The 23,955-nt window shown below is 56.9% G+C and overlaps 2 protein-coding genes across 5 annotated transcripts; one reads left to right on the top strand and one right to left on the bottom strand.

Annotated features, from left to right (window-relative positions):
• Nucleotides 1-36: 36 nt before the first annotated feature.
• Nucleotides 37-11,457, bottom strand: ORMDL3 (ORMDL sphingolipid biosynthesis regulator 3). 4 transcript variants are annotated; one of them, XM_075036506.1, is made up of 5 exons: nt 11,325-11,452; nt 7,630-8,684; nt 6,468-6,674; nt 4,787-4,938; nt 37-4,649 (listed from the first exon to the last, which is right to left on the bottom strand). In XM_075036506.1, the coding sequence occupies exons 2-5, from the start codon at nt 7,723-7,725 to the stop codon at nt 4,514-4,516; spliced, it is 591 nt and encodes a 196-aa protein (XP_074892607.1). In that variant the 5' UTR covers nt 7,726-8,684; nt 11,325-11,452; the 3' UTR covers nt 37-4,513. The 4 variants fall into 4 exon arrangements, with proteins under 4 accessions (XP_074892607.1, XP_074892606.1, XP_074892608.1 ...); XM_075036505.1 differs by lacking the exons at nt 7,630-8,684; nt 11,325-11,452 and adding exons at nt 9,757-9,937; nt 10,070-10,665; XM_075036507.1 differs by lacking the exon at nt 7,630-8,684 and having other exon boundaries at nt 11,325-11,457.
• A 4,004-nt stretch (nt 11,458-15,461) lies between these two features.
• On the top strand, nt 15,462-20,506 carry LRRC3C (leucine rich repeat containing 3C). Its single transcript, XM_075036937.1, has 2 exons — nt 15,462-15,528; nt 17,580-20,506. Exon 2 carries the CDS (start codon nt 17,652-17,654, stop codon nt 18,432-18,434), a length of 783 nt encoding a protein of 260 aa, XP_074893038.1. The 5' UTR covers nt 15,462-15,528; nt 17,580-17,651; the 3' UTR covers nt 18,435-20,506.
• The last annotated feature ends 3,449 nt before the right edge of the window (nt 20,507-23,955 follow it).

The raw sequence follows: 23,955 nt of genomic DNA, 5'->3' as shown, positions 1-23,955 counted from the left end.
CTTTATTAGTTCTTCTTAGAATACTGTACAAAGGAGTAATAAAAATATTCACACTTTATTTTAGAAAGTTCTCTACATGAGACTTCTGTATACACAGCAAAAAGAAGGGCTACTGGAAAAAAACCCAAAAACTTTGTACAATGTCAGAATGTTCCATTAAAAAAGAACCCAACTAATTTAGCTCACTTAAACTGATCCAAGGAGGATACGTATACACAAACACTTGCATGCTTAAAAGATATTATAGGCAATGATAAAGCAATGTTAAGTCACAATGAGAAATAATGTGTTAATAATGGTAACCAGCTGCTGTTCCCTTTTCAAGGGCCAGTACCATATTTCTATTGAAACAAACAAAAAATTAAACAATGATTAAAAAAAAAAAATACTTGGGAATTAAGTAGCACTAGATGTCAGGCTCTTTTTTTTTTTTTTTTTTTAAAAGGCTTTTTCCTGCAAAGAGTTGGACTGCACAACATCCTGTTAGCCATGTTAAATGAATCATAAGACAGGATCCCTAATTCAGAAGCATCAGGCTGTTAGTACTTGATTGTTTTCTGACTTTCCTGGTGCAGTGACTGCCACGGTGTGTGAATACATGTGCGGTCTTGCCAGTGCCTTAGAAGAGGCTTTGCCGAGGACAAGATGGGGCAGAGGGATGGCTTTTGCCAGTGCCTGTGAACCATTCAAGTGGTGGTTTTCAAAAGCTCTTCTCCTTTGGCATTCATTGCAGAACAAAAAAGAAAAGCATTTTAAGTACCTAGTTATCCAGTAATTGTTTCTCAGTCACAGGACAGAGCCCACCTTTAATTTTCCAGCTGACTTTTGCCTTAGTCACTATACAGGAAGCCAATGCAACTGTGGGAGGAAAATCTGTCAAGTGTGATGTGATCAAAATCCCATTTAAAATCAATAACAATCAATTATCTCCTTCACACAGGTACTTGGAGAAAATTCTACAGTCTAAAAGAATTAATGGACAGTCTTTGCACTCACGTTCTGGTTCTCCACGCAAAAGGTAGGCTTCACCCTCAGATTACTGCTATGCTAGCTGCAAGTACACATCTGAAGATCCCTCATCCTGCCCATGCTGTCCCGATCTCTCTTTTCTCAGAAATTAGTTATCCCATGAGAGTTTTAGTGTTTTGACTATGCTCTTTTAACTTGTGTGTGTGCAAGATGAGCCTTTGAGTGCTGAACTCACTTCTACGTGAATTTAACAAACACAAATGAACTAGAAGTGGTTTCAGTACCAAGTTCCAGGAGACTTGGAACTGTGTCCATTATTTCCACACTACTGCAGCAGTGGTTTCCAAGCGGAAACTTAGTCAAGTACTGCTAGTTCCTGTGACACCAACAGGAAGGAGCCGTGCAACTGGTGTGTGACCAGCAGTACCCAAAACTCCTTCACTTAAAACTGCCTCAGGTACACCTAGCAAGTAGCAATTGCTACTGTTGTTTAATTACAATTAACTTATGGTTTCTTTTCTATTTTTGATTAATTCTGATACCTACCCTTAAGATGGGATCTTAAGGAAGATACTATCAGATGTATAATTGTTCAAGTAATTATTAATCTTATGTAGATACCTAACACACCACATATTAACATGAAATCTTTCTTCAACTCTCTCACTTCTTTACATATTTCTCCAGTTTTCATTTATGTTTCCCTTGACTGGATTAACTATGAATCCAAGTTAACTTCAGATATTCTGTGGCAAAAATGCTATCCCTGTGTTGTAAAGAATGTCATTTGTCATGTAACACATATCTGTGTAATGGCTATTTTAATGATTTCAGTGTGAACAAGGTAAATCAGAAAAGCTTACTATTATAAATAAGGAAAACCTGCCTTTTTGAGAAGTTTATAATCGTATTCTGTTTTACAGTTGATCTTTAATTTAACAAAACAGAATCAGATGTCCGTAGTGTCAGTTAACAGCACAAATAACATGTTCAGACCCTCAGCTGTTGCAATGCCAAGGCCTTCAAGGAAACTGTGTGAAATGCTGTACTTCACTGAGAAGAACTGGCCCCTGCCTTCAATTTATACTTACACTAAAAATATCAAAACTGCTTTGACTTTGTGTAATGTGTATATACTTAGAAATAATCAGCCTATGTCTGTCTACATAGGAGTAATGTTTTTAAGCATATAGTGACTGTTCCTGTTGCAAAAAAATTGATGTTTTTCCCCTGGTATTCTACCAAAATAAATGAATAGTTTTCCTTCCTCTGGAGATTTACCATTGGCATGTAAGTTGTGTCTGCGGGCAGACATTCAGATCTGTTAAGCAACATACAGTCTGCATTATGGATACAGCCTTAGCTGTCCTGTTAAGGACAGATGCTACAGCTCTGAGGGCAGTGGCCTTTCCATAAGCATTCTGGGCATTGACGCTGTTGATTCCTTAGTCATTTCAAAGGTACTTAGCTGATTGATGAAATATCTCTATTTTGAAAACTTTTTTTTCCCCAAAAGTCATTGTCTAGTAGCTTAAAGAGTACATTTGCTTTAGGGTATATAGTACCTTAACTAAAGCAGCAGTCCTTATGTCATGGTGGTTAAAAGGCTTAACCCCCTCATCAAATAAATTGCATATCTGTCAAACTCCCTCGCTGGCGAACAGCACTCAAGTATCAAGCCAGACTCCTCTTCCTACCTTCTTGAAAACTTCATTTCACTTAAAATATTTCCACTTTTCAAACATACTAGGTAATGATTCTCTAGGCATTCCAGCAGCCCTCTGAGGTACACTAAATGCTTTTCCCTTCTCTGCAGCAGTCCGATAGTAAGTCTGAGATAGAGAAGTAAAGCAGCTTGCCTAAAAGTATGCATGGAGTAGTACTAGATCTTATATGCAAACCTGAAGTTCCCCTATCCATGTCCTATGCTCAGACCATCAAACAGAACTCAACAATATCCACTATGACCTCTAAAGCTAGAATTGGCTAGTGCAGGAACAAAAATAGCATATTTAAAATGTTTATACCGTTGTCAAAAGTGACACATTATAAGCACTAAGACAACAAAAATACAGGCTTTCAGAAGTTTACAGGGGAAGCATGAGGAAAAACACATTTCATCTGGCACACAACCCAAAGGAAAAAAGACTATTTTGAACAGTAGAAAGCTGTCTTGGCCAGGAAATCTAAACCTGCAAACCTACGTTATTTAGGTGGTAACTTTATGGGAAAAAGGCTCAACTTTGTTTCTGTACTAAATAATCTATTATCAGTGATGTATTGCATCCTTTTGTTGGTCAATTCAGTCTGCTGCTGATGCTGCTCGTTAGCATTGCTCTCCTGCAGCTCCATCACCCTTGCCAGTGATCACCTGAGGGCTCAGGGGATGCTGCTGCAGCACTTGTGCGTGGAGCTGAGTGACAGACTTCCAGGTAAGCCGGAAATCAAACACTCGCTTGCCTTGAGACAGATACTGAGTTAAGTCCATGGTTAACTGGAGAACTGGCAAATCCCAGTAACACATACATGGACTTAAGAGACCAAGGAGCTGGACTGAGGAGAAAAATTCCAAATATAGTCACTAACTAACTGATTATAGCAAGCAGCCATCCATTTCTCATTTGGCCCATGCCTGTCAGTCTTCAGCTCCTCCCATGCTTGTGCAGTCTCCATGTACCAAGTAGCTCAGTAGCATTTGTTGTTGATTATTAAAATGACCTGCACCCCAGCCCTTAATCCAAATGCTGTGCTGCCTGAGTGCTCGGAGTGCCCTTTAAAATTAGTGGTTTGGGGCGGGTAACTTAAGCAGAGTTACCCAGACAGATTCTGGTACAAGCTGAAAATAACAAGTATGATTTAGGATCTGTTGACCTTTTCCCTGAACCACATGAATGGTACCGTAGAAAACTGAAAGCCTTGTCAAATTGCAGGTCATTCCTTCCTGTACTGTTTTTAGTAAAAGAACTGCCTTTCTCGATGGTGTAAAAGACTGCAAAATAAAAATCTGTTATTCTTTTCCCCCTCCCACTCCCCTGCCCAAAAATGGAACTCAAACCCCAAAACAATCAAGTATTGGGAAAGCTTGGCTGTATCCCTTTGAATTTCCCCCACATATCGCTTAAAGCACCTAGCTTCAGAAAGGGAAATATATTTTAAAGTGCATTTACCACAGCAATAGTACCAGCACTAAAAGCTTTTCCCCTCATCCCTAGTTTCATCATTCAACATCTGGGATAGATGACAATCTCCCCAGAATTCACCCTCTTTGTACCTTGAAGTCTCAGTGTATCTGCATCTATTTATGACACTGGAATAAAAGAAATCCAGTGTCATGCATCCTGCTCTGCACTAAACTCTACTCTGGAGCTTGTTTAGGTTTATTGGGCATGAGGATCCAGCATGCGGTATATGTCTATTGGATACTGCATTTAAACAGCCGCTGTGAAATTATATCCCAGTGTGCGTGGGGGTGAGGAAACGGGGCTAGAGAGAAGGAACTTCCACCTCTCCCCTGCTCCTCTTCCATTTGCTCTAGCCACGCAGTTCAGTACTTGTTGATCCCAAAGATCCGCACTCCATGAAACTGAGGCAGTTTGGGGATCAGGACGCTCATAAGAGAGATGGTGTTGATTATGAAGTGTATCCGGTCATACTTTGTGTAAAAGCTGGTTAGAAAGTACCTGGAAAGGAGGGGAACAGAGAGAGGGGGAAGCTGAATTACAGCGCTTCGCGTTTTTGTTTCCCAGGACATGACATGCAGCAGAAGCGGTGATCAGTACAGGTGCATGAGGCAGCTCAGCTGCCCCAAAGTACTCACAGGACAATGGGCATGATGGTCAGGAACTTGCGCGACGCTGTGAACTGCACGCCGTAGTCCATCTGCTCCCAGTGCGTGAGCAGCCGAGCCTTCCCCTGGTCCGGAGTCTCAAAAGGAGTTCCTTTCACGGTATGTAGGAAGATATACATACTCTGTAGCAAATACAAAGCCAGTGTGAAGCACACGGAGTGTTCCCTACACCCCTCGCCACACCACCAGAAATGTTCAGCTTCAGCAAGAACAGCACCGTTGTGGGAGCTTGCACAAGCGCACTGTCCCGCTAGAGGGATGCATCGTCGCTGCTGCAAAACGCGCTGGAACGCACAGCAGCTAACGAAGCAGCGAGAGCTGGGAAGGAAGGCCGCTAGCTGGTGCTAGCTCAGGCTTGGCTGTTACACGTGAGGCCTCTCGTTCAGCTCCTGGGCATAAGCCAAGAAGGTGGTTGCAAGATTACAGCCCTCAGATCTCTGGGATCAGGAGATTAGTGTGGACTCACTCTACCGTACAACAGCAATGCTAAATGCTTTCTGAAAAAGTGCTGGTAGAGCTGTGGGCAGTGAGGATCTGTTACTGCTTTGATTACGAGTTAACCTCTTGAAGTGGAACGCAAGTCACAGATAAACAGCAAGTGTCTGGCTACATCACGTGTCTTTTAAGTATAGCCATTGCTGGCCTTTAAACTCCTTTCTGTTCCCAGGAGCTAATTGTTTAAGCTGCCAGAGAAGGGGAAGGAGCTGGATGAAAAGCAGGCAGCTTGTGAACTGAGCCCTGAGCAGCTCTGGTTGGTGGTTTTGTGGGGTTTTTTTTGTTTGTTTGTTATTTTTCCCCCCACTGGAGATGTGAATAATGTTAGTATGAGGGTCCCCAAATCAGGGTATCATTTTTGTCTCTGTAATATTCTCAGGCTGAGATGTTATTTAAAATAAAGGATACAAAATTGACTGCTGCATCTCTGAAGTATTTTGTCCCCTATGCCTGAGGGTGAAGGGCTGTGGACAGGGCTGCTCCTCGGCTCTAGGACCCAAGCATGCCAAGACTTGTGCAGTGGGATGGTGCAGAAGTGAGCAGTTAAACACAGCAGCTTCTGGCATCACAGTGAGCCCAGGTGCCCTGCATCCCCAGAATGTGCATCTGTTGTTGTGTGCTGTGCTTACCTGTGCACCCTTAGCACAGCACTCTGACACCCGTTCATTTGGGTACCTGATCCTTAGAAGGGGAGAATCTGTTCCTGGACTAATCTTTTACTTTAAGTAGAACAAAGTTTGCAGTTTAATCTTGGTGGTTTTGGTTTTTTTTTAACTGATGAGGCCAATTCAGATTGTATCAACCTAAGTGAAAGCTGTCCTGCCAGCTTCTGTGGCCTGTCACAGCTATTTCTCTGTTAAGGGGGACATGACAAAGGGACCTACCCTGCAGGCAAATGAATTCATTGTCCCCTCTGAGCAGCCTCACCACCTGTTTGCTGTCTCATCAGTACCTAGGCTGGATTTAAATATATGACCTAGAGGCAAAGGTGCAGTCTGAGGGGTGGAGGTTGAGTAACTTGCCCTGCGTCTTTGGAAATACAGAAAGGAATTGCTTCAACAAGAATCTTACTAGATGGCTCTCAGAAGAACAGCTGGTGCTGAGAGATTACCTCTCCATGCCCTGGGATGTCAAGCAAGCCACGCTGTTCCCTTACCATGTTGTGAATGATGTTGGTAAGAGTCCAAACCACAGGGACGCTGAAGAAGGGGATGCTCAGGAGTACGACGTGCAGCAGGCCAATTCCAAGGACGTAGGACAACCAGATGCCCCGGCTATTCATGACACGGGTGTTGGGATTCACCTCGCTGTGTGCTGTTCCCACATTCATGTTGGCTCCTGCGTCAAGTGGGCACCCCTGAAACTAAAGCAGAGTCAGGTCAGTACTTGGATTGCGGTAGCCCTCCATCTAAATTACTTAGGTAAGCACAGTGGGGGTAGAGCACCGTCTTGCTGTTAAGTAAACCTGAAATCTGTTGTTTGCTATAAAAATCTCAAGTCAGTTCACTTCTCTGCACCTCATTATCTCCATTTGTAGAGCTGACGTTTCTGAGGGGAAGCTCAATCTGGGAGCTATTGAGATTTGGGAATAATGTGTGGGAAGTCCGTCTGTGACAGCAGCTACTTGTGATCTGCTGAAATATTTTCCTGGAACCAAGATGTCAAGGTTCAATACCGCGATTGCCTGATAAGACTCAAACAAATACTTTTAAGTGCTTTTTAAGTCATCCTCACAGTGTTAATCATGGAAGCCCTCTGCACATGCAGCTTCTTACATGTTTACAGGTTCACCATACCTTAACTCAAAAAGAGAACAGAAGTATTTGCAGAGTAAAGGCACAGCAGCTCTGTATGAACAGATCTCCTAATTAGTTCTGCACGGCTCTAGAGGCTTGCTGGTCTCCTGGTCTGGCTTACATGTTTTGCCTTCCAATTTAAGACTTACAGTGGGGGGGAAGTAAGAAAAAAATTCCCCTGCAGGGAAGGAGTGAGATTCTTCTTCAGGAACATAAAAAGTTAGAGATAACAGGAAAAGTGCATTGGGAGGATGTTTCAGTAGCAAGAGCTGCAGAGGAGATGGCTCTTCCCCTACCTGGAAAGAACAGCTGCCGCGTAGGAGGAATAGAGAGATGTTTTTCTAAACAATATCATGAAGACAAGGAAGCAAGACAGTGTCATCCTCTGAGAGAGCAAGTCTTTGGTGTGGTGCCCTATAGACAGCACAGGTATTGAGTGGCTTTTTGGACTGCCGCGCTGATGGCGGCAGCAGGTATCAGTCAGCTTTAAGGCTTGCTGGGAAGATGAGAGCTCTGGTTTACCTGTTTCCAGGGATTACAGGAAAGAGCACAAATTAGAACTGCTGTAAAGCTGAATATCTTTACACCGAGATCGGGCAAGTTCTTGGGTAAAATCATCTTTGTCCATGTCCCATGGAGTGTAGTTTCATTAGATAATATGGTCTGTCCCTCTTTGGATGGAGGACCCCAAGGCGAGGGCTGCTTCCTGATGTCTAGCCTTGTGTTTTTGCTGCTTTGGTTCCCACAGCTGGAAGACGGTGTTGCTGTTCTCTCTAGCTCTCACAGTCTTTGGTCTCGGGAGGCGAATCTGAGCCAGATCTAACATTACGCTCTGTATGCTGCTGCCAGCTGTTTCGAGTTCCCTTGCAGAGTGCTGGGCCTGGCTTGTTTCAGAAGCTGGCGCTCTCCCCTGTTCCTGCCCAGGGCTAGGAGACAAAGCAAATGCTTGACTCTGCAGCTCCTGGGACACTTGCTGTAACTTCCAAGTTTCTTTCAACTGCACAGGCAGCTGTTGTTCGGTGTTGCAGGCAGCTGCAGTGAGGCAGGGCTGCTGGCTGAGCTGAACAGATGCTTGCCTACCTCTGCTACCCAGGTGTCAGTCAGGGGGCTTATATTTGGAAAAGGTTTTTGTTAACAGAAAAGAGGCTGCAGGTCTGCAGAGTGCTCGTTTTCTTGTCACCCATCTCCTGGGTCAAAGGATATTGGCTCCTGGGTATTCCAGAGGAAAGGCTGAAGCTTGGTCTGGAAGCAGGACTTGGAGCCAGAGTTCAGTACTTCAGTCCTAGCAGGGGGAGCAGCTCCATCCTTAATCTGGTGCAATTCCTCAGGGCTTTCAGAAGGAAATCTAGGGCTTGTGGTGAAGCATGAGTCAAAAAAGTCATATTGTTGCAACAACAACAAAAAAAGCAAACACCCCTGTGGAATGCATAAACAGGAGTGCTGTTTGCCAGACATAGGGAATAATTCTTGTAGATACTGGTAAGGCCTCAGCTAGAATACTGTCCAGTTCTGGGAAGAGCTGGAGGGACTCCAGGGGAGAGCAGTGAGAATAAGCAGAGGTGTAGGAAAACCAGGACCTGCAAGGACAGATTGAAGGAAACGGGTTTGTTTAGTCTAGAGAATGCTGGAGAGAGGCTGAGGAATAGTTCTCAAACATTTAACAGATAGCTGCACTGAGAAGGGAGACACATTGTGCAGTGGAGTTAACTGCACGACTGAGACTCGGAGCAACTGGACAGTGCAGAAGGACTGATGTTGGAGTGGACTGCCCGTGGAACGTGATCGGTGGTCTCGCTGGAGGCTTTAATATCAAGTTTCATAAACAGTGGAAAAAATTAAGATTCTTCGGAATGGGGGGTTGACCAGGTGGCCTCTTCAGACCCCTCTTTTCTTGAAATGATGCCGTTACCCAAAGGCTGCAGAAGCTAGCAGACCTTCTGCGAGCCCTACAGCTAGAGGTGCACCCTGCCTGTGTTGTAATAAAAGTGGAATTTCCATTTGAGGACAACCACAAGTGTAATTTTCAAAAACTAATGAGCAACTACTACTTGGTCCCCTCTGCAAACAAGGGCAGTTGCAAGCCTGCAGCTGGGTGCAAAGGGTCAAACTTAAAAGCTGTATGTGAAGCAATTCTCTTCCCTGTGCCTCAGTTTCCGTGCTTGTAAAAATGAGGATTAGATGGGTGAAATGCTGGAACATAAAAGAGATTAATTCATCCTTGCAGGAGAAATACAGAGGCATCAAGCATTTGGTCCTACGATGACGATAATTCTGCATGCTTCTCCAGTTGTGTCCTTTCCCACCTTAAAAATATTTCATCTGCGAATCTTTTCCATTTCTGAACTGGTGTCTGCAGCCCTTGCCCAAGCTCTGTGCTCACTTTAGATTGCGTGCACAGCTCTGTACAGTGTTGCAAAAGCCTGGCTGAGGGAGCATGAGCTCTCAAAGCTCCGATCCCTACCCCCATCCCAGATCCCATATTGTTTGCTTTCTGATTTTACACCGGGGATTTGTTCACCTGCAGGAAAAACAAGGCACAACACAACAGCGGGAGGAACTCCAGCTCCCCCCTGGAGCAGTTGGCTGTGAAGCTCTGCTTTCCTACTTGTGCAGCGGTTTTTCAGGACAGAAAAGCTTTTAATGATTCACCAGACTGAGTGTGAAGGTTAGGACTGTGCTGACGTTGGACGGTGTCCGTCCAAGGAGGGGAAAAGTCGTAACTGTGGTCAGAGGCAAACAGCGTGCTGTGATGGTGGAGCCGAGCCCTTCCTCTGCCCGATCCTTCGCGTCCTGCTCCCGACTCGCCGCTGCGCCAGCTCCCCGTCCATGGCTGTTGGGAAAAGACTCTTGTTCTGGGGCTCAGAGCAAGCATTGGGGCTGCCAGCTCAGAGTCTGGCATGACAGCATCTCCCCGCTTCTGAGGAAAGGGGAAACAAAACAACATCAGCAGTTTCCCACTCACTTTGTCATCCGTCAGCTGCTGGAGGACCCACAACCTCTGACCACGGCCGTGCCAAGGTGCAGCTCCTTCCCCACCTTTGCTTTTGTCCTCAGAGGGGTGTCACCACCATCTGTTCCCGTCCCCTCGTACTTCAGCAGCGCTCTGACCCCATCGGCGTTCTCGATGGCAACATCGCCCTTCCCCAGGGCGCCGCAGGATCGCACCCCGTGCCCCCAGCACCCAGTTCTGCCTCAGCCTGTTGCAGGAACTTCATCTGGGCCAGCGAAGGGAAGGAGGGTTGCAGGTGCTTATCTCGGTCGATCTTACTGAGTGTTCCCAGAATGCAGGTGATTATGATCCCACGGAGCCGCCAAGGAGCAGAGATCCCTATCTCTGGCAGCAACAGCGATCACCATCTCCCAAGCAAATAAATATTTTAAACCCTTCTTTGCAAGATGGCATCAGCGTTTGAACCAGAGCGTCAAGTACATCAAAGATGTTAGCAAAGGCGGCTGGGTTTAAGAGGCAGCCGATAGGCAAGGGAGAGGTTAGACCAAGATGGTGCTGCTTTGCCTCCTGCTCCAGCCTGGAGTCACTGACGGACTTTAAGAGGTCTGAGCCCCAGAGCTGCCAGGTTCCTCCTCGGGAAGCCAGGAGGGCCCGGAGCTGGTAGAGGAGTGAGGGGTGGCTGCTGAGCAGAAAGTGGGGGCTGCGGCTCTGGGGACCGGACCTGGGGCTGAGAATAAGGATGAAGGGGAGCGGCTGGGACTCTGCCTCTCTCCCAGCCTTTTTCTGCTAAATTTAGAGGGACCGTTCGGGCAGGCAGGGAGGGAACGCCGCACCCGAGGTTTCTCCGGGCACAGGTGGGTGCTCAGCCTCGGGGTCCTGCACCCCAAGACCCGCCGAGGACCTGCACCCCGAGGTGCTGGGGCAGGACCCGCTCCCACCCCCGGGCTCCCCCCGGCCTGACCGTGCACAGCGTGACTGCGGGGACCCCCCCCCCTTCCCTCCCGCCCCGGACCTTTCTGGCTCCATCTCAGCAGCTGCTTTTTTGGGGGGCTGGGGGGTATGTGTGGGGGTGTTTTTCTTTCGGGACGGGTCCCCGCGAAGCACCTTCCCCCACTCTCCCACCCGCGGGCCCGGGGCTCGGCCGCCGCCTGCTCCCGGGGAAGGGGGCGAGGCCTCCCGCTTGGGCCCGCCGGGCTCCGGGCCGGTCCCGTACCCCCGGAGAAGGAGGGGACCGGGGGAAAAGCCACCGCTCCCGGCCCTCACTCACCGCTGCTCCGCCCGGTTCTGCCCGGCCCGTCTCGGTTCGGCGGGGCCGGGGTTCTCTCCGTCGCGCACCCCGCCGCCCCGCTTGCGCTCCCGGCGGCCACCTCGGTACGGCCCGCCCCGCCACCGCGGAACGCCGGGAGCTGTAGTCCCGGCAGCGCCGAGCACCGGTGCCCGCCCCGGGAGAGGCCGGCCCTGGGCGAGGGTAGGGGGGGGTGGTGGCGGAGCCGGGGCCGAGGTTACCGTGCAGGGCACGGACAGCGAGGGGAGCCGCTTTAGGAACGGGGTGCGACCCTGGGGGGGGGGGGGGTCCTCTGCCCCTCTGCTGCTGGGCTAGTGGCCGGTGGCCCCTCTGGCCACGGCAACCCACTTCAGCTAGCCCCGGGCTGGGGGTCGGGGGGTGTAGGCACCCCACGCTGCACCCTGGGTGGGCTCAGAGCCAGCTGGGTGCTTCCACCCTGCTCGGGGAGGGTCTGCTCCCTCCCTTGCCACTCTTCCCGGTGGAAAACCTCCGCAGCGGGTGTTGCGCGAGCAACCTGGGCAGGCACGGCACAGCGGGCCAAGGTCAGGGGCCGGGAGCGCAGGATTCCTGCGCTGGAGCTCGGGGAGGGGGGGAAAACCATCTGGCTCCGCTTTTGTTTGCACGACGATCAAAGCTAATAGCGTGGTGCTGCCAGGGCCCCTCGGTGCGCGCAGCCATCTGTGCAGGGCTTTGTGCGCGCCGGCCGCCGCCAGCTCTTCTACCCGGCAGCGGCAAAAGGGTGCAGCGCCGTCACCCAACGCCGAAGACGCTTTGTGCTGCAAACCCCCTGCCTGGAGCTGCGTTGGGGTCCCGGGCCGAGCAGAGCCCCCCGACCCTGTGCGTGGAGCCCGGTGGCGTGGTGCTCCCCGTCTGCCCGTGTCGCACATGCGGCTCTGCCGGTGCCACTCGCGGCCCACCGGCCTTGCACGGCCGCTCCCAGCTCTCCCTGGGAGAGAAGCCCATCTGGGGGGGTTTCGGTTTTGGCCCAGGTGGGTTTGTGGTGCTGCTTTGCACGGAAGAAAACAAGGATTCCCCCAGTGCTCCCCAGAGGTGGGGGCCCCTGCGTCTCCATCCCCGCAGAGCTCCCAGGCTAAGCTGTGGATCCTGACCCTCTCTGGCCTCGGCACCAGCCACGCATCCAGCTCCAGGCCTGAGCCGGCTCTCGGTGGGTGGTTGTGTGCTGGCTGGGCATGGCGAGGGCACGGAGACCCCGCCGGCTGCCAGGGCCGGGGCTGCCTGGGTGCCACACGCTGGCACCGTGCTGCTGGGAGGGTACAGGATTGCTTCCCAGAGCCAGAGCTGCTTCCAGAGAGCCTTGGGCAAGGTGGGGGACGCGCATACGGTTAAAGCAGCCATAGGGCTGCCGATGGATGCCGCGGCTGCCGGCCAGGAGAAGCCAGTCCCTACCCGGCTTCTCCGGGGTGACCTCACTGGCAGGGCAAGGTGCGGAGATGCCAGCGAGCGGAGGCGAGGGATCCCACGGGAGCAGGGGGTGGCGGGCGAGGTGCGGGGATTGCCGGTGTGCGGAGGCGGGGGATCCCGTGGGAGTTGGCCCTGCTTTGCAGGAGAGCCACGCACGCATGGCAGGCTCTATTTTTATCCCCGCTCCTGCCTGACTGAGCAGCTCCCTCTGCACGGTGACATCTAATTTAGCAGCTTCCCCGCACCCCGCTGACTCCGCACGTGAGGGGGAAGCACAATGCGACAGCTATTTTTAAACGCCCATAAATATTAATCCCTCTCAGTGATGCAGCGGGCAGCCTCTCGCTGCCGGTGCGAGCGCGGGGGCGGGGGGACCCGCTCCCTGGGCTCCCCAGACCGGGTTCGCCCACGCAGGGAACCCCAGCACTGGGGTCAGGGGGTTCCCCAAGGGGGGATTTGGCCCCATCCACTGGCCGGCAGCTGCCCGGCCCAGCATTTCCCCCGTGCTCAGTGGGGCTGTTCCCATATGGATTCCCAGGCCTCGCTCGCTCCCAGCCTCCCCCTGTGCCGGGGGGCCGTGCTCACCTCCTGCTCTCCTGGGCTGCTGGTCCCGCTGCCTGGTCGATACTGGCTATATTTAGCACCGTGGTGGCAGCAAGAAGCCGGTGTCGGCTATTTTTAGCCAGCCCTGCCGCGGCTGCGGCGGGGAAGGGTCCACGCGGGGTCGTGCTGCACTGCAGGCGCTGGGTTTTGGGCTGGCGGGTGCCGTGTCCCAGCATGTGGGACCCCTGTGGGGCACAGCCCTGGTGCTGCTCCCACTCCCAGGGTCTCTGCCCGCTGCTGTGGTGACCCACCACCTCTCTGGGTCCCAGCAGGAGCTGGGACTCGCCAAAAGCTCAAGCACCCCAAGACCCTGCCCGCCTCAGCCCCTCGATTCCCACAGGCCCCGTCCTGCAGCGGGCGGCTGTGTCATCCGGAGCTGGCCCCGTGCTGCTGCAGTCCCAGCATCGCGCCCACTCCGTGCACAGCTCCTGGCAGCGCTGGGACCAGTGACGGGCAGCACGGGGCTGCTCCGGTCCCCAGCCCACCGGGGAGATGGCAGCGAAGGTGCCCAAAAGCACTGACTGTGGCTCCCCGGCTGCTGCCCGCCAGGCTCCCGGCCGCGTCCCAGGCCAGCCCTGCCGAGGCGACCCCCAGCCCGGCATCGGGCTTGGCTCGGGTCCCAGCCCCGGTGATGGACAGACCGGCTGGACCGTCCTGAGTGCTGGCCCCGTCGGCAGCCCCAGAGCCCCTCCGGACCGACGGCTGCCCCGGCGTGTGCCGACCCTTTGCCGCAGCAAACCCTCGCCGGGTGCAGCGCCCTGAGGCGCAGAGCCTGGGGCAGGCCGTGCTCCCGCCGCACCACCATCTTGTCCCTGGACCTGTCTTCTCCTCCTGGCCCCAGCTGGAGGGTCAGGGTCTCCCTGGGGAGCTCGGGGGTCCCAGGGGAGTGTCTGGCTCCGGCCCTGCCTGGCTGCGCCTCTCCCGTCAGGTTTTGTTCTCCTAATGGAGCCGAGATCCAGGCCAGGCGCCTGGTAAACGGTTTATCCTCCTTCAGCAGCGGGAGAATGTCAATGCGCAGGGTTGGGCTCTCCCTCCAAGGAGAACCGGGGACGGGCAGCGGGCGGCCAACACCATTCCTTGCAGCGGCACGGCAAGGGCACGGCCCTCGGTCCCGTTGCCCGGTGTCCCGTCGGGGCGAGTCCCGGTGCTGGTGGGTTGCGGGGAATAGTCCCGGCGATGCCCCGAGCAGCCCGGGGGGGGGGGTTGTGTGGGGTCTGTGTGTTGGGGGGGGGGGTGGTCCGGCCGGGACAGCGGGAACCCTCTCACCCCACTCGGGTGTCCCGGGCTCACCCGGGCCCGGCCCGGCCCGGTAACGGCGACCGCTCTCCATGGTCCTGAGCCGGCCCCGCCGGTGTCCCGGGGGCGGCGGGGACCCGCGAAGCGCCGACCCCTTCCCCAGCCCAGGGACCCCCGACCCGGGCAGCTCGGGGCTGGGCTGGGGATCCCCTCCGGTCCCCCCCTTACCCCCTCCCACCACCCCCCCGGTGGGGCAGGCAGGATCCTGCCGGCCGCGGCTCGGGTTTCCCCGAGTAAGCGATGCCGGTGCCGGGCGGGGAGGGTGCGGGCGGGAGGGGGGACCTGGACCCCCCCGGGGTGGGGTGGGGGGCTGCTCTCCCCGACGGGCTGGGGAGGGGGCCGGGGGACCCTGGACCCTGGGGGGCGGCGGGGGCAGAGCCGGGCGGTGCCCAGCTCCCGGTGGGGGGTGGGTGGGGGTCGGGGGTGCTCCCACGAGGGTTCGGGGTGGAGGGGGGACGCGGCGGGGCGGGGGGCCTGGAGCTCCCCCGGGAGCCGCTGACGCCGGTTGCCCCGGGCTCGGGGGGTGTGTGGGAGGTCCCGGCAGCTCCTCGCCGGGTCTCCCCGGTTCCGCACCCCCCCCCCCGCCCCGGACTGTGGACCCGGGGCAGAGCTTCTCCCGTGGGGCTGCAAAGGACCCGTGTGCGGGTACCAGGGGTGCTCGGTGCCGTACGGCCCCCCCCACCCACCCCCCCCGGCGGGGCGGACCGGGGGCCGGGAGCCCCGGGGAGGCCCGGCCGGAGGATCCCGCCCACCGGCCCCGCCGCCGCCGCCGCCGCCGGCTCCGGGCCCGCCGCGCTGCGCGGGGCGCGGCCGCTCCGGCCCGGGGCGCGGGGCCGCTCCGCCACCGCGGGGCTGCGCACGGCAGGTGAGTCCGCACCGGGACATCCCCCCCCCCCGGTCCCCAGCCATCTCCCCCGGTACCGGGAGCGGGCAGGGCGGGAGGTGGCGGGGACACACACACCGTGGCGGGGGAGGGTCCCCCGGCAGCGCCGAGCCGAGCTGAGCTTCCCCCGGGGAAGCACCGGGGCTTCCCCCGCCCGCAACGCCCCCCCCGGTGCCGAGCGGCACCGGGGGGGGAACCCCGGGCATCCCCGGGCTGCGTTGGGTGTACGGAGGGTCCCGGAGCCCGCACAGCCCCGCCGCGGACAGCCCGTCCTGCCCCCGGGCACCCCAACCGCCCTCCCCGGGGTTAGCGGCGACCCCCCTGGGGTCGGGCTGGGGACCCCCGTGCCCCGCTCTGGGCTGGGGACCCCCGTGTTGCGGCAGGGAGCTGGTTGTGCCCGTCTTCGCTGCGGTGCGTGGTCCGGAGCCCCGTGGCTGAGGACCAGCCGAAACCACCGTGGGGCCCTGGAGAGCCGCATCCCACCCGCGGGGGTCCCCCCCGGGTCCCGTGGATGAAGCACCCCCTGTCCCGGGTCACCGGCTCCTGGCTCAGCCCGGCAGGTTTCCCATGGTGGCCGGCCCTTTGCTTGCCCCTGGGCAGCGGGAGGTGGCCCCAAAGGGCAGCGTTCACCCCAGGTTACTTCTGGCAGACTTGGGGGGCCGGTCCCCCCACCACGCCAATGTGCTGGCGTGGGGCTGGGGTCCTGGTGCCCTTCGGCTGCTCTGAGCCCTGGTCCCCGCTCGGGGACCTCGAGGAGTCCCAGGGGAGCCGGCAGCGCATGGGTCGGCTCCGCACTGGTGTGACCTTGGGGTGTTTTGGCACAGTTGGGCTGCGTTTCGGTGCCCAGCTGTCAGGGTGCTCGTCCACGCTGCGCTCACTGGGGCTACCCTTGGGTGGGCACCTCTGCCCCTTGCTGGGGACCCCTGGTCAGCACCCAGAAGCAGGTTTGATGCTGGCAGGGCACTCCGGGGGGTGTGTGGGGGTTGTGGGAGCAGCAGGCTGGCTTGCCCGGGATGTGCCCGGGTGGCACAGCACGGGGCTTTCCACAGCATAGAGCTTTGCCTGATGGGGTGCCACGGGGTTCCCTTTGACGCCGGTGTCTTTAATCCTGGGATGGTGAGAGAGCACCTGCATCCTGCCCTGACGGCTCCACTGCCATGGCCCTGCTGGGGACGGCCTGGAGCCCCTGGATGTGGTGAGACCCATGGCTGGGAGAGCCGGGCAGTGCGCTCGCAGGGCTCGGATGTGGCCCTTATCTACTGCCACCACCCTGGGAACTTGCTACATGCTCAGCTCTAGTGAATTTCCTTTTTCTGTTTTTGTTTCTTTCCTGCTGACGTTTTTCCCCTCCGGAATAAAGGGCTGGATGGGGACTATGGTTACAGGGTGGTGTGGGCAGCCCAACCCCGTGGCCAGGGTGGCACTGGGCAGGGAACGGCGGTGCCCAGCCACCCGCCCGTGCCGATCCTCTCGAAGGGAAAACCCCAGTGTGTGTCAGCTTGTGCCCCGGGCGCTGCCGGAGAGCGGAGCCGGAGAGCGGGAACCTGCTCTGCCTCTGCCCGCACGTGTTTTCCATCACGTTCCCCAGGGGCTGCCTGCAGCGGCTGCTTGCCTGGAGCCAGGGCTCGCTTGCTGGTGCGTCCCGCCGGTCGCCGCAGCAGGATGTATCTATCGGCCTTCTGCGAGCGAGCGATCAAACCGTAGGTGACCTTGGCGGGGTGGGAGCTCACCCCCGCCTCTGGCTCAGCCCGAGCTGTCTCTGTTACAGCCCAGCTGCCGGCACGCAGGAGACGTGCCTTCGCTCGGCCCCTCGGGGCCTGATCCTGCTGCTCAGGAACCCTGAGCGAGGCCGCTGATGGCAGGGGATGGGAGGATGCGTGAGCTGTGCCGGCTGGTCCTGTCCACGTCCCGGTCCCTGTCCCGCGGCCAGGCTGCGCCGGGGCAGGCGTGATGCTCGCAGCTGGCACGGCGGCGGTTCTGTCTCTTGGCACCCCTGGTCTGACGCTGTCCCCTTGCTGTCTCCTCCGTCTCAGATGCGCCGAGTCGAGCCGAAACCACCGAGATCCACCGGGCCGGCGGCCACGTGACTAAGGCAGCGTGGCACCATGCCTGCGGCAGAGCGGGTCCTCCTCCGCTCGGTGACCATGTGGCTGCTCCTGCAGAGCCTCCTCCTCCTCGCCTCCTGCCTTCGCTCGGCCGCCGCGTTCCCCAAGGGCTGCTACCCCTCGGAAGAGGAGGGGCTGAAGACCTTCCGCTGCAGCAATGCTCGGCTGACCGAGGTCCCCAGGGACATACCCAACGACACCAACAAGCTCTACCTGGACTCCAACCGAATCCCATTCCTGCCCCGCGACGCTTTCCGGGACCTGCCGCTCCTTCTGGAGCTGGATCTGTCCCACAACGCCATCGCCAGTGTCGAGAGCGGGGCTTTCCGGGGCCTGGCAGAGCACCTGCACTCTCTGGACTTGTCTTCCAACAGGCTGGTGTCAGTCAGCAAAGACGCCTTTAGCAACCTGAAGGCCAAGGTCAACCTCTCTGACAACCCCTGGCTGTGCGACTGTCGGCTGCAGGAGCTGATCCGCACGGTGGACCTGGTGGCCGGCTCCTCGGGCGGCATCGTGTGCGACTCCTCCACGCAGGAGGAGCACGTCGGCAAAGCTTTCCTGCAGGTGATCGCCGACACGGACTTCTGCAACGTGTACAAAAAGACCACGGACATCGCCATGCTGGTCACCATGTTCGGCTGGTTCGCCATGGTGATCTCCTACCTGGTCTACTACGTGCGGCAGAACCAGGAGGACGCCCGGCGGCACCTGGAGTATCTCAAGTCCCTGCCCAGCAAGCAGCGGAGGTCGGAGGAGTCGTCCACCATCAGCACCGTGGTGTGAGGCACCGGCATCCCGCAGGACACGGGGACCCGCGGAGCTGCGGATCGGCCACTCCGCAGGCTTGCCATGGCTGCAGGAGCTGTCACGAGCCACCGTCATTGCAGAGAAAGAGTCACAGATTTGTTCTGTTCTCTCCAAGGAAGCGGCGTCTGGCAGCAGGAGCCACGGCCGGCGAGTGCCTGGCTCTGGCACAGCGAGGGGCGAAGTGGCTGTGGCCACGGGCGGTTATCGGCAACAAGCACAGAGCAGCCGCGGCGTCCGCCCGCTGCCTCTGAGTTACAAAGGACCGGAGAGACCCCGAGCATCCCCCCGGCATGCGGATGTTGCTCCGACCGACCTGGACATTCGGACTTCATTTAAAACTTTTATATTTCCTTTGCAGAGATCCCTTTGGGGCATTAAGGAAATCAATGTTTTAATCCCTCCCTGGTTTACCCTCGGCTGCCCGAGGGATGTTCCCGGCAGTGCGGGGCAGCCTGGGCCTGGCTCCCTGCCTGGATGGGCAGCGGGCAGGGCTGGGCTGCGGGGAGGAGAGGTACGGCCACAAGGCCAGTGCCCTGCCGGGTCACCGACCCCGGGACGGTCACGGGCTGTGACCGCAGCCCGGCGGGACCGAAGGACAGGGCGGGAGGTGGGGACGCATCGGTTGGGAAAGGCAAGAGGCAGGTCCGGGGGTGCCCAGCTCCGGCTCTCGTGCCGGACGGTGCCGCCCCATCTCCCGTCTCAGCCCCCGCTGCTCCCCGCTCCTTTCCCGGCACCCCCAGGCCAGGTGGAGTGAGGGGTGTGGGGGATCCCGCTCGGATATGGGGTGGCTGGTGGGCAAACCCAGCACCTTCCCTCTTGGAGCACACCGTTCCTATAAAAAGCAAATGGGGAATAAGAAGCAAATGGGAAATGAGCTCCTCTGGGTCTGAGCCCTCCAGGGCCCCCAAGGGATGTGGGTGCTGCTGGAGGGGAACCAAGGGGTCCGGGTGGTGGGTCCAGCCCTGCCGGGATGTCAGGGGGAGCCGGTTTCCCCTTGGTGCTCCCCGGGGACCACGTAGGTGGGTGTTTGCAGCAGGGTAGCACCCCTCCCCAGCCTGCTCCCATCTGCCGCCGGAGCAGAGCTCCCACCTCTCACTCAAGGACTCACAAGCTGCCGACCGGTCACTGTGACGGAAAGCGGGGATGGAGGGAGCCGCCGTGGCTCCTCCACCCTCTCCCCACTCCCGCGCTGCTGGCAGGAGCCTGAATCTTCCCTAAAATGCCCCATAGTCCCTTCTTGACACTTCCAGTATTGGGCTGCAGGTTCCTGGTGTTGGTAGGTAGAGGCGAGGCTGGGGTGCTGGGGGCTGGCGTGGGTGCGGGTCGGTGCCCACCTTTGGGCTTGCAGGGTCCAAGTGGCAATTCAGAGCAAAGCCAGAGCAGACCCAGACTCTTCCAATCGAGTGTCTGGCCCCCGAGAGAGCTGTTTTTGCTGGTTTTGCCCTTTTTTTAAACCAACTGAAGCTAAATTGCCTTAATTCACCAAGAGCACCAACCAAAGCTGCTTGAACGTCCTCTGTACCGGGCCAGACCCAGCTCCAGCTGCCCCGGAACAGCGGGAGCTTATTGCCAGGTCCGGCCTCAGACCCTGGTGCAGGCAGCGTGTTTCGGCGCAGGCAGGGCTCCAGTCCCTGGCTGCTGCCCATCCTGCCGTGCCCCGGTGCCGGCGGGAACCGTGGGATAGAGCTGGCCGGGAGCGGCACCCGCGCCCTTCCACAAGTGCCTACTTTCCCAGCGCAGACCAGGGGCTCTGCAATGCACAAGCACCTCAGCCCCAGCTCCAATCCAGGCATCCCCTGGGCCCGCAGCCCCACGGCAGCTCCCCCCTTCCAGACAACCGGCTGTGGAGAAAAGGGGCCGGGGGGACCGGACCGAGCCACCGTGAGCGGCTGCGCCGGGGCGCTGCTCCCCTGCGGATACCCCCGGGCGGCTGCTGTCGTGCCCGTGGTGTGCAGGGACACCCGGGACCGTCTCACCCAATATGTGTTTTGTTTAAGGGACCTTTTATGTTCTTACTTTATACAACAATAAAGTTGGCTTTTACTTTGGAGCCTGTGCCCGGCGTGTGTTGGTGTGTGCATCCGTGGGGGGCACGGGGTGCTGCTCCCGTAGCAGCTGTGGCTTTGGTCCGAGGCGGGTGGCATCCCCCTGTGCCAGGGCCACCCTGGTCCTCGGTGACATCCTGGCCGCAAAAGGAGGATGGAGAGTGCCCACGACAGCTGATGGCTTCCCAGAGCCACGTCCTGCTCTGCTGGGTGCTCCTGGGCTGGCGCTTTCAGAAACACGATACTTGGTCCCTCCGGTAACCCTGCCTTCGCCTTCAATAAATGAACACCCTGCGGCTCAGCTCCTGCGAGCACGGCTCAGGTCACTGGCACGGTGCCGGTCCCCGAGCCGTGACGTGCCGGGACCCTGTGGAACGGTTTGCCAGGACCCTGCTCTGCTCCCTGCCCTCCCATCCCCACCAGACCAGACCTGGGCATTGTGTAGCACACGGGGCAAGGACCATGATGGCCAGGAGGGACAAGCCCTTCCCGATGCCCGTGGTCCCCGCGAGCAGCCTCGTCGGTCACGGCATCCGCAGCGGCCCCGTACTGGTTTACCGGCACCTTTCCCTACGCGGTGCGTGCCGAAGCATGGTGCTGCAGAGGGTGAAACCTGGGACCTAACGCGGAGTGACAGCTCCCGCTCGCGGGACATTAACCTCGTTTGTCACTCGGCTGTCTCCAGACGCAGCGTGGCATGGCGCGGCCGCAACAGCCTGCAGACCCCGGGCTCCCGAACAGATGGCTGCCGTCCCCCACCCCGGTTCGCTCCCCGGGGACCCTCCTCCCGCGGCCCCGGGAGCAGCTGGGGAGGGCTGGGGGATGCAGCAGGACGGGCAACCCCGGCTGCCACCCCGACCGTGGGGATGTGGCTCCCCGGCGTCCTGCCAGCATCCCTCCGTGGGGCTGGATAACACCGAGCCCCCAGGGACTCCGGGGAGACGTTTCCGAGCTGCTCCAAGCCTTGAGTCGGACAAGGAGGGGACAACCGCAGCCGTCCCCGGGGGCAATCACAGCCCTGTGGCCAGGGAATCTCACAAGGTCCCCTGAGACGGACCCCAACACCGGTGGCTGCTCGCCAGGACCCCGGCGAGAGCTTGTGGCAGGGCCAGCACTGCCTGGTGTCCTGGCAGGTCTCGTCCCCAGCTCTGTCCCCTCCCGTGTCATAAAAAATCTGCAGAAAGCTCCTGGAAGATAACTTGGTCTGGGACGGACTGAATTGCTTTGGATTTATGCTGTTAGTAATATCGGGTATTTAATCAGGTGCCACAGGGAATGGGGAAGAGTTGGGATTACGGGAATATTTGCAGGACGTGCCTGCGGCCGAGCCGGCGTGTCGGAGGGGTCTTGGGGGATCTGGCCGAGCACAGGAGGAGGTCGGGGGTCTGCAGCCTGCCGGGGACCTGAGACGGCTCCCATCCCAGGGAGGGATTTTTCTCATCTCACCATTCACTCGCCAGCAGCAAGTTGCTGTGGGCAAGCTCCTGCCAGGGAGCTGGGAGCTGGTGCTCGGTGTCGGTGGGTACAGGGGGCTCAGAGTTGAAGTAAACACTTCTGCTTAAGCTAGGAAATACCATCATCCATTTTAATGCTGCATTTCTGGGTAATTCATTTCCTGATGCACTGTAGATTTATCTGCTGGGATCAGTATCAGGAGAATTAGCAGCGTGACCTCCTTCTGTACCATTCCAGCATGCCAGTAAATCTCTGTTATTAACTTCCAAGGTCCTCTGCCCACCTGCGCTGAGTGGGTGATTAACCAGCCTGCCCGGGGAGGGCTGTTCTCCTTCTCCGGGATGAAGGAAAATGTGTCACTGGGGCAAGATTTAAGAACCAGGTCCTCGCTGGCGGTGACGCCTCTTCTGCTCACCTGGCCCCGAACACCCCCCGGGAGCCCAGGGACCGAGAGATGTTCCCGGGAAGCCAGGCTCCGCATAGCCCCCAGCTCCACTGGATATTCGACTATTTATTGAGCTTACTGGTGGGCAGGGTGGCTGCAGGTCCGTCCTTTCAGCAGCAGTGACAGGGGCTCTGCTCCACGCCAGGGGCAAGCATTTGCTTCTGCAGGGGTGAGTGTTTTGGAAGAAAGGTAAAGTAATATTTTTCTCAGCCCGTGAATGAAGCGTGCTCAGCAGTCGCGGCCCCAGATTGCATCCTGAACTTTTAACTGATTAGATTTAGAAGAGGGAAGGAAGGATGTCTAATTGTTTAATTTCCACAATTATAAAAATATTTATAAATAATTAGAACTGATGGCAGCAATTACACTGTGATTAAAGCTGGTCTACACTTCATCAACGGCCCTTCAGTTATGTAGCCTTATTTATTTATCTTCACCACAAAAAATCCATTTACAGTGGCATTGCTGCCAATAATGAATCATACTTATTCAGTGCCTGCAAAGGACTCATTAATCCGATGATGTTGCTTGTTATAGGAACGGTGCTGCGCAGAAAATGTGGTCACTGGACTTTGGCTGGAGGAAATTTCATTTCAGTGGATAGGAAACCAGAGCAGAACTCAAAATCACAACATCTCTTCCTCTGGTGTGGTTAAGAGCTCAGGGTTTAAGCCAGCCGCACGTTCCCCTCCTGACTCGCCGTTAATTTACCCTCCAACCCCTCGTGCAAGCTGGGCATCGCTGGGCAGAGGGATCATCTCTCTGATTGCCATTCTTTTGGGACGAGGTTGTGTCTGGTAATAAAAGGGAGGGACCCGCAAAGCTGCCCCTCTCAGAGAGAAATGTCTTTCCAGTCACTTTTCCTGCCTCTGCGGGAGACGTGGGGCCGTCAGCATCCGTGGCTGGGGCTGGTGCTCATGTCCGTCCCGTTCTCCCATGGGAGCTGCGCCGGGCTGGGCACTGCGGTACCCACTGCCTGCCCACGGCCTCGCTCCAGGCCAGGATTTAGCTACCAGAAAACAGCACAAGCTCCTTTTTTTTCTTTCCCCCCCCCGGTTCCAGTTCAGCAGAGCACTTGAAAATATGCGTAATTTTATATCAACAATCGGTCCCATTGAGAAATTCGCTGCGGCTGCTGTACCTAAATAGACTTTGCCTTTCACACGAGCCCCTTGGCTCCCAGCCGTTGGCTTTGACTCAGCAAAACAGCCGATCCCCTTCGAGCACTGCTGTCCCAGCCCTCCTCCCGCTTCCACAAGAGCACGGCCGCACATGGGATTTCATCTTTCCTAACACACATCCTTGCCGAGGCGCAGAGCTGCATCCCGGGATGTCCCCGTACTGCCCAGGCCAGAGCATCTGCAGTGTCAGCCGGGGGATGTCGGGGACAGAAATTACGCCCTCGACTCTTGGCCAGGCTTCGTTTTCAAGCCACTTTCCACCAAAGCGGCTCTTGAACTGGGTCTTTGTGGGGAATTCCTGGGGGGATGGATTAGCCGGGGCGGCACCCAGGGTTTCCTTGGCTCAGCCCACCCCATCCCAGGTGTGATGA

This window comes from Buteo buteo, chromosome 9 (assembly GCF_964188355.1).
Source record: "Buteo buteo chromosome 9, bButBut1.hap1.1, whole genome shotgun sequence".
Taxonomy (NCBI): Eukaryota; Metazoa; Chordata; class Aves; order Accipitriformes; family Accipitridae; genus Buteo; species Buteo buteo.
The sequence above is the reverse complement of the archived record's forward strand: the minus strand, read 5'-3'. Positions and strand labels throughout refer to the sequence as shown.